Genomic DNA, 17579 nt, shown 5'->3' on the forward strand with positions numbered 1-17579 from the left:
ACTCCAGAGAAGTGTTCTAAGCCACGATGCTATAAACCAAAGCCCAATTTACTTACTAATTGCATAATTAATACATAATAAGGATTAGGTAGTGCAGTTTGCCACCCACTGCTTTCTTAGATTGACTAAACTCATGAAGTGGATGGAAGTCTTCTCTCACTCCCACTTCATGGTGTCCCCCCAGGGATGTGCCCAAGAGAACAGCCTTCCTAGGTAGAAGAGAGCTGAGTTTTGGTCAAGGACATAGTAGTGGAGGTGCTCCCCTGATGTCCAACCATGCACTCATTTATTGAGGGCCAACTACATGTTCACCAGGGGCTACGGGACATGGAACAACAGACTGGTTCCAAATAGGAAAAGGAGTACGTCAAGGTTGTATATTGTCACCCTGCTTATTTAACTTCTATGCAGAGTACATCATGAGGAATGCTGGGCTGGAAGAAGCACAAGCTGGAATCAAGATTGCCGGGAGAAATATCAATAGCCTCAGATATGCAGATGACACCACCCTTATGGCAGAAAGTGAAGAGGAACTCAAAAGCCTCTTGATGAAAGTGAAAGAGGGGAGTGAAAAGGTTGGCTTGAAGCTCAACATTCAGAAAACTAAGATCATGGCATCTGGTCCCATCACTTCATGGGAAATAGATGGGGAAACAGTGGAAACAGTGTCAGACTTTATTTTTTGGGGCTCCAAAATCACTGCAGATGCTGATTGCAGCCAGGAAACTAAAGGATGCTTACTCCTTGGACGGAAAGTTATGACCAACCTAGATAGCATATTAAAAAGCAGAGACATTACTTTGCCAACAAGGTCCGTCTAGTCAAGGCTATGGTTTTTCCCGTGGTCATGTATGGATGTGAGAGTTGGACTGTGAAGAAAGCTGATCGCCGAAGAATTGATGCTTTTGAACTGTGGTGTTGGAGAAGACTCTTGAGAGTCCCTTGTATTGCAAGGAGAGCCAACCAGTCCATTCTAAAGGAGATCAATCCTGGGTGTTCATTGGAAGGACTGATGCTAAAGCTGAAACTGCAATACTTTGGCCAGCTCATGCGACGAGTTGACTCACTGGAAAAGACTCTGATGGTGGGAGGGATTGGGGGCAGGAGGAGAAGGGGACGACGGAGAACGAGATGGCTGGATGGCATCACCGACTCGATGGACATGAGTTTGAGTGAACTCCGGAAGTTGGTGATGGACAGGGAGGCCTGGTGTGCTGTGATTCATGGGGTCGCGGAGAGTTGGACACGACTGAGTGACTGAACTGAACTGAACTGTTATGGTGAGGCCTGTCAGAAGGAATGTTATGCTGAATGGATCAAGTAGTAGTGAATTAGGCTAAGGAATGAAGACAAGGAGGGGCACTGCTAAAGCAAAATTGAGTGTTTGCTAGAGCATGTGAAAATGTTATCTCTTCAGCATATAAAATCATCAGGATAGTATATCTCCTATTCTCACAGAGATCCCATGCTGAAGGGCAACCAAGCAGATGGTAATATTAACTGTGAATGCTTTAAAGACATCTGTCCAGCAGACTGGGGTTTGCATCGTAGTTATGGCCAATATTTTAACATCGTTTTGAATCATTTGATCTGGATCGGAATCTTAGCTCTGCTATTCACCCTTGAACACCTTTCTGAATCTTTCCATTCCTCTGTTTTCTCATCTGCAAATATGCAGATGATATGAATTGGAGGAACCTCAAAGGACTGTTGAGAGAAGTAAATGAGGTCATTGATGATTAAGCCCTTAGCAGGGTTTCCAGCAGAGAAGCAATGGCACCCCACTCCAATACTCTTGCCTGGAAAATCCCAGGGACGGAGGAGCCTGGTAGGCTGCAGTCCATGGGGTCGCACAGAGTTGGACACAACTGAAGCGACTTAGCAGCAGCAGCAGCAGCAGAGTTCCCAACATAGAGCAAGCACCTGATCAATGTTAATTGAGGTTGTTTTATTCTCTGCATGCAGGCCATCCAAAATTCTAGTCCTGTGCAGCGAACACACACACCCAATGAATCCTGTCAACTGCAGACAAAAGTATTCACTGCAGAAAAGAGTATTCTCTTTGGGGTATTCACATGGGGGGCACACCAGAATTGGAACTTGATTCATACACATAGCTAGCTAGCTATATTGTGAAAATGACTGGTCACCGAGGACTCGCTGTGCGCCAGGGGAAGCATGGCAAGAAGCAAGTACATTCATGGCATTTGGCATGAAGTGGAGTAGACAGAGGCCCAAGCTGGGAAGGTCAATCCGGAGCCAGATAAGAGGGAAGGAGAGCTATAATGTGGGCTTGTCCTAACAGAAGCAGGTGACTCAAGAAACCTGGCAGATTCCAAATGCCCAGGAGAAGGGCAGGCAGGGAGGCCAAGCAAAGCAGAAAACCTCCCCATAGCCAGGCAGCCAGACAGATGGCAGTGCGTGTGTGTGCACAGCTAGATGTCCTGGCTGGAGCTGGGTAAGTGACCGAAACACAGGCTTTCTCTCCCAAAGGGATTGTTTTGAAAACAACCACCTGATAGCATAATGAGCTACCATCTGAGAAAAATGAATTATTATTTAGAAATAAACAAAACAACTGACCTCAAAACATTTTTCTTTCTTTGCTTGGTGAAGCAGGCTAGCCATTCCGGGCAGCAGAACTGGAAAGATGAACATTTCCAGAAACTCTTTGGGGGAACCTAAAAAAACAAAACATTCCCATCCCAAATCCCAAATGGCCCAAGTTAATCTGGGAGGAACATTTGCTTCTGAACCAAAAAAAGGTACTCTCCATTAAACAACATGACCATAAATGTTACATTTGACTCCAGACTGCCGAGTTGGGCTCTATTACTGAAGAAACTTAAAATATCCCCCTGAGTCTGGTGGGGCTGTAGACCGGGTCCCACTTGGGGTCAAGGTCACAGGCACAGCCAGGGGCCCAGCTCAGCTGGAGGGATATATACCAGGGGAGTGTGGTGGGAACTGAGGCCACAGGGGAACAGGGCAGGGTATGAGGTTCGGATCCTTAGGGCACGGTGATGGTGGTTGCCAAGGCCCAAAGTACACTGGCCGAGGGAACAGAACAAGCCAGCAGGAGAGGGCCTCGCACCAGGGGGGAGACAAGGAATGGGAACTCAGGGAGGAAGGCGAGGACACCTACGTCTCTGGCTTCTGCACACCAAGCAAGACAGCATGATATTTTCTTTTACTCTGAATGTTTTCCCCATTTGTATTTAATGTAGAACCTAGGTATGCTTGTTATTGATCATCTTTATTATTTATACGTTTCAACCTTAAAGATACATCAGTGGAATAAAGGACACTTTAATTAAAACAAGAACACATTCTTTCTTATTACATGGTCTCCCTGAGTTCTATCTGTCCACCCTGTCCCCACCCCATGATTTCGCAGAGTTACAAGTCCCAAACCATAGACCTGAGATCTCACTTCCTTACGTACATGTTTTTGGGTCAACTGTTTCCCGTTTCACTTGAGAACAGGATGCTTGTGAGACCACGGTTAAACGAGGAACTGGGTAAAGGTGTTCTGCGTTGAAGCCATGGAAAACCATTTCCTCCAATGGCGACACCTGGGGTGGTGGTGGTGCGAGAGAGAATCAATTAATATTGTTTAAATAACTGTATTTCCTTTTAAAAATCTAACAAAGACTAAAATTCTGTGTCAGACTTTAGATTCGAGGTGGCATACTGAGCACAAATCTTTCTCTCTTCTTCTCTCCTAAGATACCTATAAATGACAATCAAGAAATAACCCCCTAACAAAGAACAAAAAAGCAGAAACATCACTTTGCTGACAAAGGTACGTCTAGTCTAAGCTATGATTTTTCCAGTAGTCATGTATGGATGTGAGAGCTTTATGGAGGACCATAAAGAAGGCTGAGTGCCAAAGAATTGATGCTTTCAAATTGTAGTGCTGGAGAAGTCTCCTGAGAGTCCCTTGGACTGCAAGGAGATCAAACCAGTCAATCCTGGAGGAGATCAGTCCTGAATGTTCATTGGAAGGACTGATGCTGAAGCTGAAGCTCCAATACTTTGGCCACCTGATGCGAAGAATTGACTCATTGGGAAAGACCCTGATGCTGGGAAAGATTGAAGGCAGGAGGAGAAAGGGGTGACGGAGAATGAGACGGTTGGATGGCATCATCGACCTGATAGACATAAGTTTGATCAAACTCTGGAAGATGGTAAAGGACAGAGGAGCCTGGTGTGGTGCAGTCCATGGGGTCACCAAGAGTCGGACATGACTTAGCAACTAAACAAGAAAGAATAGGAGGGCTGTCAGGGGGTGAGAGATCGTCAAACATTTCCAAAAGAAGCAGGATAAAGCCTGTTGTCAGATAATAGAGAGGAGTGGCAGCTCAGAATCCACAGGAGGAAACTGCCCTCAGAAGGCAAGAGTCCATGTTCCCACCAGAATTCTCAGTGGCTTCAGTGCTCAGAAATTCAACTGCACAGAGTGTGGAGATAAGAAAGGAAATAGTATACAGGTGAGGTTACGTGAAAATCCGGCTGGGGTTCCCTTGGCCTGCTACCCCGTCACCCCTCCCCCTGCCCCCGTCAGCATACATAAAGCTACATTCACAGCAGCCCATTGTATCTTGCTCTCCCTCCTTTCCAATGAATTTTTTGTAAGCAATTTAAACAAACAGCCTGGGAAAGAGTACAACTACTCAGGGTGCCAGGTCGGCAGTCAAAAAATAAAAAAAAAACAAAACACAAACCTCAACATTGATTTGGAGGCTCCCAGCTCAGCTCCCAAATAGGGACTCCCTGCCTGCCAATCCTGAAGAAAAGTCCTCCAAAGGACAATCACCCGCCATGAGCTCCCAGTCAGTGTTTCTATTCATAGAAGTGACCCATCCGGAAAACAAACCTACATGTATGGCAGGAAAAAAAACCCCGCCTCTTTGTAGAAAAATCCACCAAGGCCTGCATTTTAAATTTTGAATAAAAAAATCAGAACTTTCTACATAGGTGAAGAACATTAACAGCATAAAAGACAAAGATCAAGATCTATAAAGAACTGACCCTGAAGAGGCACAAATAATTCAGAGAAGAGAACTGCAATTAGTATTTGCGGAGAAACCTGAAAAAGCACTGCATCCATAAAGCAAGAACAGGATGCTAGCAAAAAGGAAAAATCACAGGCCATGGAAGTTCTTAGACACAGAATCTCTAACAGGGGCAGCTGCAGTGAGATACTGGAAGTCTAGAGACTAGGTTTTGGACCCATTCCACTGACACTGCTCATCCCTCAGAGCCTTACCTTTTTATTTTAAACTCCTTTAAGACCTATTTTATTCCCAAGTATATTGCCTTAAGTAAGTAAGTATTAGTTGCTCAGTCGTGCCCGATTCTGTGACCCCATGGACTGGAGCCCACAAAGCTCCTCTGTCCATGAGATTTTCCAGGCAAGGAAACTGGAGTGGGTTACCATTTCCTTCTGCAGGGGATCTTCCCAACCCAGGGATTGAACTGCACTGCAGGCAGATTCTTTACTGACTGAGCTACAGGGGAAGCATCAATATTGCGTTAGGGCCTCCCTTTCTGATGCCCTGTCCTCGGCCCTCTCTCTTCCTTAGTACAATCTTAGCCCACCCAGCTATGCAAAAAGAAATCTGCTCCATCTGCAAAACTGTCCCCAACATGGAAGCGACACTGAATTCACTGGAAAGGTCTTCCTCATCTAGGATCTCATTTGAGCCCTACAAAGGCCCTGTGAGTCAGTCAAGGATGACCTGCTCCATTTAACAGATGCAGAAACTGAGACTCAGAGTGGTTGTGTGATGCCCTTTAAGCAGCAGAGGCGGGACTGGCCACTTCTGGTTCTGGTTCCAGGGCCTTTCCTTTCCCCACTTCCCGATTCATGACACTGTCTGATGCTCACCAGTTGTCAGTGCTATTCTCCAGTTAGAACCTTTCAGTTAGGTTGGGGCCCGGGTGATACTCACAGTAACCACAGCGTCTTGTTTGACTTTATATCCTTCAGGAAAGGGAGGAAGCTCAGCTTCATACTCTGCAGGGAATGGAGGAAAAAAAAGACCCTCAATTCCATACTTCATTAAAGCTTGATGTAATTCCCTTTCCTCTGAATAAAATATTCTTAAATTTTATTTTGGTTCGTGGTTTACAAAAGTGAAAATACAACAAACAGGGTGTTTATTTAAATGGGTGAGAGATGATTCTTCTCTTGCATGAGAGGCTAGGCTTTATGTAAGAGTTTGAGACTCTTCCTAAACAGGTAGATTTAGATTTTGCCCCCCAAATTATGCTAACGACAAGGGATAAACGAGGAAGAAAAATGAAGAGCATGGCTCAGGGAAGACACCAACAGCATACAGAAAGGAGAGGGGAGAAAAGGAAGAAGAGGATGTTGTGTGTAGGAGAGCAGAATAAAAGAGACAGGGGCAAGATCTCAGGCAGTCCTGGGGATGGGCGTGAAGTTAAGATTGCCAGATCAGGGCACACGGCTAGAAAAGCAATCCCATAAACCCTTGCTAGTCAAAGCACTGCCCACAGACCAGCAGCATCTGCATTCCTGGGGAGTTAAAGCTAAGGGGCTTCCCTGATGGCTCAGTGGTAAAGAATCTGCCTGCCAGGGCAGGAGACAGAGGTTTCATCCCTGATCAGGGAGGATTCCACACACCTTGAGGCAACTAAGCCCGTGTGCCACAAATTATTAAATTTGTGCCCTAGAGCCTGTGCAACTGCAACTGGGGAGTAGCCCCTGCTCACTGCAAGTAGAGAAAGCCCTCAGGTAACAATGGAGACCCAGGACAGACAAAAATAAATAAATATAAATTATATATATATATATATATAATGAAACTAAAGTTGGAGAGGTCTCACTGTGAGCTCCATTAAGTTTCCATCTTTGCTATACATTAGAATCACCTGGTAGCTCTTTGAAAATGCCAATGTCTTGGCCCAACCCCAGAAATTTTTATTCCAATAGGTCTGAGGCAAGAATCAGAAAATCAGTATTTTTAAAGTCATCAGCTGACTCTAACATGCAGTGAGATGGAGAAAGATTGCCAGGCTTCAAGATTGATCACAGTTAACGTGATGCGGCTGCTGCTGCTGCTGCGTCGCTTCAGTCGTGTCCGACTCTGTGCGACCCCCATAGACAGCAGCCGACCAGGCTCCGCCGCCCCTGGGATTCTCCAGGCAAGAGCACTGGAGTGGGTTGCCATTTCCTTCTCCAATGTGTGAAAGCGAAAAGTGAAAGTGAAGTCGCTCAGTCAAGCTCAATGCAAAGAACATTCTGTGCAAGTTCTACTGAGAGCTATTGCTGAAAGAAACAGAAAATGCTGTATTAGTTCTGCCCCAAGGGAAAGACTGGTAAAATATTTCTGGAAAGGTCAGTGTTTCAAAGGCAATAACATAGTTGCTTCGTAGTGATGAGGGAAAACAAAATTTCTGGGTAAGATGGAACTGATGCAGTTGTACTGGAGGCAAATTTTATTCCATGATCTAGGTCCTTATCCAGAGAAGGCAATGGCACCCCACTCCAGTACTCTTGCCTGGAAAATCCCATGGACGGAGGAGCCTGGTAGGCTGCAGTCCACGGGGTCGCAAAGAGTCGGACACAACTGAGCGCCTTCACTTTCACTTTTCACTTTCATGTGAGAGTCATTTCCTAGGCAGGTTGATAAGAAGTCTAGGGGTCCCCAAGGAGAGAGGGGTCTGGAATTCTCAAGGAGGAAGAAAGGACAAACTTTTTTTCCTCTACATTCCTTAGGATTATATAACAGTAATGTATCCTGCCTGAGGATAGTCTCTGGATTAAACCTTCTGGCTAATCCTGTTATTTTAAAATGTAAATTATGGGAGTAGGTCTGGTCTTTACAAGGATTATATAACAATGTATCCTGCCTGAGGACAGTCTCTGGATTAAACCTTCTGGCTAATTCTGTTATCTTAAAATGTAAATTATGGGAGTAGGTTTGCCGAGGTCTTTACAACCTCCAGACATTCTTTGGATTCATTGGAGAGTATTTAACTCCATTGCTAACACTAGCAAGCAGGTACTCTTTCTACCCACTGTTAGAAGCTTTCTCTATCTCCTTTATACTTTAATAAAACTTTATTACACAAAAGCTCTGAGCAATCAAGCCTGTCTCTGGCCCCAGGTTGAATTCTCCTCTGGAGGCCAAGAATTCCGGCATCTTTGCTTGATTCAGCAACAACCTTTCACATGCATTGGAGAAGGAAATGGCAACCCACTCCAGTGTTCTTGCCTGGAGAATCCCAGGGATGGGGGAGCCTGGTGGGCTGCCATCTATGGGGTTGCACAGAGTCGGACATGACTGAAGCGACTTAGCAGCAGCAGTTCCTTATCAAGTAGTAGAGAAATTCTCAACTTTTTTTTTTTAACTCTTAGGTATCAGATTGGGAACAACTACGTCAGGATGCAGGTTATTAGCAATTTTAATAGGTTTCTAGTCGGAGAAGGCAATGGCAAGCCACTCCAGTACTCTTGCCTAGAAAATCCCATGGATGGAGGAGCCTGGTAGGCTGCAGTCCGTGGGGTCGCTAAGGGTCGGACACGACTGAGCGACTTCACTTTCACTTTTCACTTTCACACATTGGAGAAGGAAATGGCAACCCACTCCTGTGTTCTTGCCTGGAGAATCCCAGGGACGGGGGAGCCTGGTGGGCTTCTGTCTATGGGGTCACACAGAGTCGGACACGACTGAAGTGACTTAGCAGCAGCAGCAGCAGTGGTGTGTAACAAACTACCACAAACTTAGCAACTTAAAATAATGCAGATTTATTATTTCACACTTCCCGAGGGTCAGGGTTTCATCAGGTTGAAATCAAGGTGTGAGCCATGACTGTGATCTCATTTGACAGCTGGAGTACTCTTCCAAGTTCACTGATGGTTGGTGGGATTCAGTTTCTTGTGGATATAGGACTGAAGTCCCCATTTTCTTTTGAGTTGTTATGAAAACTGCTCTCAGCTTCTAGAGGCTGGCTACCCTCAGATCCTTGCCACAATAGCTCACTCATGGTTATTTGCTTCTTCAAAGCAAGCAGGAATCTCTTCTGCTTGAATCTGGCTTCTTTTAAGGACTCACCTGATTAAGCCAAGCCCACCTACAATAATCTCCCCAATTCAGAGTCAACTGAGGGAATTCCCTGGTGGTTCAGTGGTGAGGACTCTGAGCTTCCAGTGCCAGGGTTCAATCCCTGGCCAGGGGAACTAAGATTCCATAAGCTGCATGGTGCAGCCAAAAACAAAACAAAACTACAGATTCAATTTAGAAAAAAAAAGATAATGTCAATAGATTATACACTTAAATTAGATCTAGAAAATCCTTTGACACTAATCCCTGGATTAGTATCTGATTGGACAGCTGCGATATATGTGCACTAGGGGCAGGAATCTTGGAGACCATCTGAGAATTCTGCCCACCATTCGTTTCGTTTCGTTCCGTCGCTCAGTCGTGTCCGACTCTTTGCGACCCCATGGACTGTAGGCTACCAGGCTTCTCCGTCCATGGGATTCTCCAGGTAAGAATACAGGAGTGGGTTACCGTTTCCTTCTCCAGGGGATCTTCCTGACCCAGGGACCGAACCCGGGTCTCCCGCATTGGAGGCAGACGCTTTAACCTCTGAGCCACCAGGGAAGCCCTAGTAGCTCTAGTTCTACCACTTTATTTTTTCCTCTCAAGCAAGAAATGCAAATTCACTGTCATCCCCCAACACACTGAGAATCACCAATGTGGTGTAAAAACTGTTTGGATTTAAGATACATATACATTTATGGGCTTCCCGGTAGCTCAGCTGGTAAAGAATCCGCCTGCAATGCGGGAGACCTGGGTTCAATCCCTGGGTTGGGAAGATCCCCTGGAGAAGGGCATGGCAACCCAGTCCAGTATTCTTGCCTGGAGAATCCCCATGAACAAAGGAGCCTGGCTGGCTTCAGTCCGTGGGGTCACAAAGAGACAGACACAGCTGAGTGACAGAGCACAGCATAGCACACATTTATAGCTTTGATTACAAAAGCAATACATGCTTATCGTGAGAAAAACTCCAAATAACACAGAGATATCTTATCACACCTAATCCCATTACAACTCATAACTATTGTTGGAATTGGCATAGATTCCTCCAAGTTTTTTTCAATGCATTTACTAACATTTGTACATATTTCACAAATAGATTCATTTACTTTAGATCTCCTAGACTAGGTCAAATCATCTAAGCATAGAACCTGATAAACACTGTGTCCTTATTCTGCAAAGCTCATATCAAGTCTTATTCTTATTTGAAATTCACAAAAATTACTGAGTATCTCTTCTAATAGACTGGTTTTCTTTGGGGGCGGGGCAGGGATGTACCTGGTCTGTTTGTGCTCACCATCATATTCCCATAGAATATGAAGCTGAATGAATATACTTTTTTTTTTTTAAGAAAAACTGTTGGCCACTCTGTACAGCATGTGGGATCTAGGTTCGCCTACCAGGCATCAAACACATGTGCCTGCATTGGAAGCACCAAGTCTTAACCTCTGGACTACCAGGGAATTCTGAAACTGAATGAATGCCGCCATCAGTGAAAGCATGAACAAAGCAAATATTACAGCGAGTTACTTCCGACTCTTTGTCAGTTCACTGTATTTATGAGAGCCCACTGTGTGCCAGGATCCATTCTACGTCCTGAATCGTGCAATTCTTCCAGTGCTGCTACTTTATGATGTGCCTCATTTATTCGACCAGTGTACTTAGTGGGCTTTTAGATTGCTTCCAATTTTTCATTATTACAAACAATGTCGCTTTAAGCATCTTTATAAATTACACCATTGATCAGAAACGAGATGCTTTTGTAGGATTAATTCTTAGATGTGAAATTGTTCTTAATTTTGGGCCAAATTGCCCTCCAAAAGGTTTAAAATAATTCATACTCCTAAGTCTGTCTGCTCCTCCCAGGTATAATCTATCTTCAGTTCAGTTCAGTTGCTCAGTCGTGGCCAACTCTTTATGACCCCATGAATAACAGCATGCCAGGCCTCCCTGTCCATCACCAACTCCCGGAGTTCACTCAAACTCATGTCCATCGAGTCGGTGATGCCATCCAGCCATCTCATTCTCTGTAGTCCCCTTCTCCTCCTGCCCCCAATCCCTCCCAGCATCAGAGTCTCTTCCAGTAGACAGCTCTTCGCATGAGGTGGCCAAAGTATTGGAGTTTCAGCTTTAGCATCAGTCCTTCCAATGAACACCCAGGATTGATCTCCTCTAGAATGGACTGGTTGGATCTCCTTGCAGTCCAAGGGACTCTCAAGAGTCTTCTCCAACACCACAGTTCAAAAGCATCAATTCTTCGGTGATCAGCTTTCTTCACAGTCCAACTCTCACATCCATACATGACCACAGGAAAAACCATAGCCTTGACTAGATGGACCTTGGTTGGCAAAGTCATGTCTCTGCTTTCTAATGTGCTATCTAGGTTGGTCATAACTTTCCTTCCAAGGAGTAAGCGTCTTTTAATTTCATGGCTGCAATCAGCATCTGCAGTGATTTTGGAGCCCGAAAAAAGAAAGTGTGACACTGTTTCCACTGTTTTTCCATCTATTTCCCATGAAGTGATGGGACCAGATGCCATGATCTTTGTTTTCTGAATGTTGACCTTCAAGCCAACTTTTTCACTCTCCTCTTTCACTTTCATCAAGAGGCTTTTGAGTTCCTCTTCACTTTCTGCCATAAGGGTGGTGTCATCTGCATATCTGAGGTTATTGATATTTTTCCCGGCAATCTTGATTCCAGCTTGTGCTTCTTCCAGCCCAGCGTTCCTCATGATGTACTCTGCATATAAGTTAAATAAGCAGGGTGACAATATACAACCTTGACGTACTCCTTTTCCTATTTGGAACCAGTCTGTTGTTCTATGTCCAGTTCTAACTGTTGCTTCCTGACCTGCATACAGGTTACTCAAGAGGCAGGTCAGGTGGTCTGGGATTCCCATCTCTTTCAGAATTTTCCACAGTTTATTGTGATCCACACAGTCAAAGGCTTTGGCATAGTCAATGAAGCAGAAATAGATGTTTTTCTGGAACTCTCTTGCTTTCTCCATGATCCAGCGGATGTTGGCAGTTTGATCTCTGGTTCCTCTGCCTTTTCTAAAATCTGCTTGAACATCTGGAAGTTCACGGTTCACATATTGCTGAAGCCTGGCTTGGAGAATTTTGAGCATGACTTTACTAGCGTGTGAGATGAGTGCAATGGTGCGGTAGTTTGAGTATTCTTTGGCATTGCCTTTCTTTTGAATTGGAATGAAAACTGACTTTTTCCAGTCCTGTGGCCACTGCTGAGTTTTCCAAATTTGATGGCATATTGAGTGCAGCACTTTCACAGCAAATCTTTCAGGATTTGAAATAGCTCAACTGGAATTCCATCACCTCCACTAGCTTTGTTCGTAGTGATGCTTTCTAAGGCCCACTTGACTTCACATTCCAAGATGTCTTGCTCTAGGTGAGTGATCACACCATCGTGATTATCTTGGTCATGAAGATATTTTTTGTGCAGTTCTTTTGTGTATTCTTGCCACCTCTTCTTAATATCTTCTGCTTCTGTTAGGTCCACACCATTTCTGTGTTTACTAACCAAAATTAGTCTAAACAGCATTGTTGTTTTTATGAGAAAAGATGAAAAATGAAAAAGAATATTCAGTTTGTTGTGCAGTGAACTGTTGTAGAGGAAGTGTGTACCCCAAGCAGTGGAGTTCAGTTCAGTTCAGTCACTCAGTCATGTCCATCTCTGCGACCCCATGAGCCACAGCACACCAGGCCTCCCTGATCATCACCAACTCCCGGAGTTTACCCAAACTCATGTCAATTGAGTCGGTGATGCCATGCTCCTTCCCTGGGACTACACTGAACTCAGCATTAAGCCGCCATAGCTTTGAATTCTCTGTGAACACTGTGCTTTTTCTTGATTTATTTTATGCATCCTTTAGCAAGATGTGACCTAAGGTATAATTACTTCTTCGCTTTATGCCATTTTGGCTTCTGAAAGGTTTCACAGGAACTCTCTACTTTTGGATAGGAGGGGGAACCTGAAATTGGTTGGGGGAATTTGATGTTACATGTTTGTTAAACAAACAGTAATCCAAGAACAAGTAAAAGTAGATGTTCATTTTACACAACAAAGCCAACATTATGCAAGAGGCAGAGCAGAAACAGCCTGTAACTCTGTTGGTGGAACAGAACCCTTGCGCTCAAATCGGAACCTGTTCCCCACCCCGCCATGCTCCAGGGATGTGACGTAATGAAATGTCTTTATTGCTCAGGCCACTATTGGTGGGGCTTTCTGTGATTTGCAGCTGAACATGTTTCTAACTGAAACAGCCATTAAAACGCCATGTTCCCCAGCAGTGGCCTACTGGAAACAGATGAACCAGGAAGGTGGAGGCTGGAGGTGAATCCAGTGAACACTTGGCCAGCATGCACTGTGGTGAGGGGCTCTGCAAGGTGCTGGAGGGACAGATGAAGAGGGCAGATGAGCTTGTTTGGTGAGGGGATGGATAGTAACAGCCAGCGGTTACAAGGTGTGAAAGCAATGTTGTAGAGGGCTGCACTCAGGAAGCACCAAGAAGAGGCTTCAAAATCAGTGTGAAGAATAATAGAAAGCTTTCCAGAAGAGAGGTCACTTGGGCTTGAGTCTTAAAAGATAAAGACAGAAGAAAGCAGAGACTGTCCAGTGAGAGGCAAAGTTTGTGCAAAGGCTCAGAGGAATGGAACAGCATGGTGTGTTGGAAGCCATGGTTTCTTATGGCTAAAGGTACACAGCACAGGACAGTGGTACTAGGGCTTAGTCACTTGCCAAGAGAGCTTATTTTAAATGCAGAGCTTAGGGAGTCACCCCCAAGGAATAGGGGTGAGTCATCACACCGAAGGAATTTGCACTTTAGGAAGTATCTGGGAGATTGTGACATAGCTGCCCCAGGTCTACACTTTGAACCACGCTGGCGTGTTGCTTAAGGGCTTAAACTTGAGTGTCGCACATATCTCTGTTAGAGTCTGATTCTACCACTTATTTGGGGCAAGTTTAAGCTCTCTATGCCTAAACTTCCTTATCTGTTCACCAAGTTGCTCTGAGGTTTAGACAAGAGGAAAATCAAGCACCTAGCACAGTGCCTGGCGCATAAAGGGCAGCTCTGTAAACGCTAACCATTAGGATGATTTGGATAAGTGACAGGTGATGAACCGAAAAAAAGAGAGACAGAGACCAAATTATTGGTTTTTTATTTTATTTATTCATTATTGGCCGGGTCTTTGTTGCTTCGAGGGCTTTTCATAGTTGCAGTGAGCAGGGGCTACCCTCTAGTTGTGGTGCGCTGGCTTTGCATTGTGGTGGCTTCTCTTGTTGTGGAGTTTGGGCTTTTGCACCCATGTGCTTCAGTAGTTGCGGCATGTGGGCTCAGTAGTTGTGGCTTCCAGGCTCTAGAGCACAGGCTCATTAGTTGTGGCCCATGGGCTTAGTTGCTCCACAGCATGTGGGATCTTCCCAGATCAGGGATCGAACCTGTGCCTCCTGCACTGGCTGGTGGATTCTTTACCACTGAGCCACCAGGTAAGTCTGAAACCAAATTACTAAAGGGCTTAGATGTTAAGCTAAAAAGCTTATATTCACCATGAAAGCTGTGAAAATCATTCTAGGTCGTTGGATGATGTGATCGGATTTTAATTTGAGAGAGCTTCTTGTGGCAAGACTGTCTGGAAGGAAGCCCTACCCAAATAGAAAGCTACAGCAGTGATCTAAACAGGGAATGGTTAGGGCCATGAGAAGCAGTGGGCGGGGAGTTGAAGCTCACAGATGTGGAGCCAGTAGGATCTATAGGGATTAGAGAATCAATGTAGGGACCATGAAAAGTGAAAGGGACGCAAATAAGATGAACTGCTGATTTCTGAACTGGCAGTCTATGATGGAAAATAATGCTTTCCCAGCATCAGAGTCTTTTCCAGTGAGTCACTCGTCGCATGAGGTGGCCAAAGTATTGGAGTTTCAGCTTTAGCATCAGTCCTTCCAATGAACACCCAGGATTGATCTCCTTCAGAATGGAACTGAAGATAAACTGTACTCTAAACCATCAAGATGATCCTGGCCTGACCACTGATGACCAATTTCAAGATGACTGTCACAGCTGACTGTGCTATTTCTGCATGTAGCCCTCTCCCTCAGCCTACTGGTTGGGCAGGGGTGGGGGGCAGAGGCAGGGAGTTGGCCTTCGTACAGGAGTCTGCCCTCCCCCACCCCCCCTACCCCCCACCCACAGGTTGCTAGCATCTAAAATAAAGCATACTTTCCTTTCTACCAAACTTGCCTCTTTATCGGCTTTTGAGTGATGAGTAGCCAGACCCCACTTCTGGTTGCAGTGCAAACAAGAGTTCTTTCTGGAAGTTTAGTTGAGAGGGCATGAGGGACAGACAAGAGCTAGAAGACGTCCAGGGTCAAGGGAGAGGCTTTCCCCAAGCTAACTGACTACAGGATGCTTGGAGGGAAAAGCCAGCAGAGAAGTTAAAGGTGCAGGAGAGATGAGCGATAGAGCAGGATCCGAGGATACCACGAGGATGGCACCAAAGCACAGATGCAGGGCTGAGCTCTGTGGGCAGCGAGAGAAACACTTCTTCCGTGTATGCAGACACTAATCTGTTTGCTGGTATTTGCAAGCTGGAGGATTCTCTCCCTACTCCCGATCACCTGCCTAGTCCCAGTGAATGCCTCCTCCATCTGTTAAATGGTTTCACCAAGTCAGAGGAGTGGAGTGAAAACTTGGGACCAGCACACGAAGGCAATGTGAGAAGGCACTGATGGATGCTGCCTGATAAGCACTGCTGACAGGCCATCTGCTGCCATTTTTCTCCAGCTGCTCAGCTACTGTGCTGGGGGAACAGCCACTGACTCAGAACTCGTCCATGTTGTGACCTAGCAGGTGACATGAAGGGACCTGGTTTCACAACAGCACTGAGAGCTGAGGCCAGAGACTAGCTTTGGAGTGATCAACTAACGGCAATAATGAGGATGCCAATGGCAATGATAATAACAGCAATATCAGAATAGAAGACTGTAAGCTCCAAATAATTTGACTCAGTCTTGGCTAAAACCACAGTTGAAAATCATTAAGTCATAAGCAATCACAAGATTGAATTAGAAGCCTTAGCAGAAAAGACGTTTATTGATACTAATACAGGTGCTTTTGAGAATAAAAGGCCCTGGATCAGCTGTCACTGGAAAGATGAGAGAACTGAAGAATATTCACAAGTAAGTCACTGTACAGACACACACATGCACAGGACTAGCCAGACAGAATAAAAGTCTGAACACCTATTCTCATTTTCTTGAAACTGAGTTTCTGACAGGTCTGTTAGCTGTGATGATTTGCTTTTTAAATGGAGATATCCTAACAAAATATAATACTTAATCTCAAACACAGGATCATTACCAAGCCTGCTTTTCATGTTTGCTGCGAGAAACTGAATTTACTGTGTTTGTTATAGAAAATTACATTTGTTAGAATGTTTAAGAAACTGGATCTATCAGCCACGTAATAACAATCATTTCAGGGCCTGTGTGTATAAACTCACCATCTTTGACCTCATTAACTTATACTTGTAACTCTACGACTTTGTAAGTGACATCAATTCAGCTGCTTTTCAGAGCAACAAAACACTTCTGTCTTTACCTTCTTGCTACAGGCCTGTGTGACAAAAATAAATTCCATGATTCTAAAACAAATGCAAAGCATGCTTCTTTGTCAACATCAGAACATTTATTGAGCACTTCGTAAATGCCAGGCACTGTGCCAAACACCTTTGCATATGTCATCTTAAGCCATCCTCACAACAGCCCTGTGAGGTAGGTACAAGGATCATCCCCTCTTTGAGTTGTTGAGCAGCTTCCCCAACAAAACAAAACATTGTGAAGAGCTGTTTGCCCTGGAGAAGTGCACACTCCTGGGAAAAGACAGCCGCAATGACAACCTTCTATTGACATTTGAGTGTTTTCATAATGGTACTATGATTAGCAACTTGGACCACAGCACCAGGAGGGTAAGGACCAAGAGGCAGACGTTACAAGGAAAACATCCAAGATGAAAAAGATTTTTCTAGGTCCTTGGACTGCAAGGAAATCCAACCAGTCCATTCTAAAGGAGCATCAATCCTGGGTGTTCATGGGAGGACTGATGCTAAAGCTGAAACTCCAATACTTTGGCCACCTCATGCGACGAATTGACTCACTGGAAAAGACTGATGCTGGGAGGGGTTGGGGGCAGGAGGAGAAGGGGACGACAGAGAATGAGATGGCTGGATGGCATCACCGACTCGATGGACATGAGTTTGAGTGAACTCCGGGAGTTGGTGATGGACAGGGAGGCCTGGCGTGCTCTGATTCATGGGGTCGCAAAGAGTCGGACACGACTGAGCGACTGAACTGAACTGAACTGCATGCAATATGAGAGAAGGAATTCAAGCATTGGGTAGGAGTTGAAATAGATGGTCATCTATTCCATCTATTTCTATGGTCAAATAAATGTCTATCACCTCTGAGTCCATTATTCTCTTCTTTCTTTGA

At 45.0% G+C, this 17579-nt stretch overlaps 1 protein-coding gene across 2 annotated transcripts in view; it reads right to left on the reverse strand.

Moving 5' to 3' along the window:
- IQCK (IQ motif containing K) overlaps positions 1-17579 on the reverse strand; it is a 148859-nt gene that overhangs the window by 125826 nt on the left and 5454 nt on the right. For both annotated transcript variants that reach the window (XM_055409593.2, XM_055409592.2), the window contains exons 2-4: positions 5958-6022; positions 3446-3575; positions 2584-2681 (exon numbers count right to left, since the gene is read on the reverse strand). In XM_055409593.2, coding sequence (XP_055265568.1) covers positions 2584-2681; positions 3446-3575; positions 5958-6022 — 293 coding nt within the window. The remainder of the gene's footprint in view (positions 1-2583; positions 2682-3445; positions 3576-5957; positions 6023-17579) is intronic.

The sequence above is a fragment of the Moschus berezovskii genome, chromosome 27 (assembly GCF_049115385.1).
Source record: "Moschus berezovskii isolate FMDL1 chromosome 27, NW_MosBer_1.0, whole genome shotgun sequence".
In the NCBI taxonomy this organism is placed as follows: Eukaryota; Metazoa; Chordata; class Mammalia; order Artiodactyla; family Moschidae; genus Moschus; species Moschus berezovskii.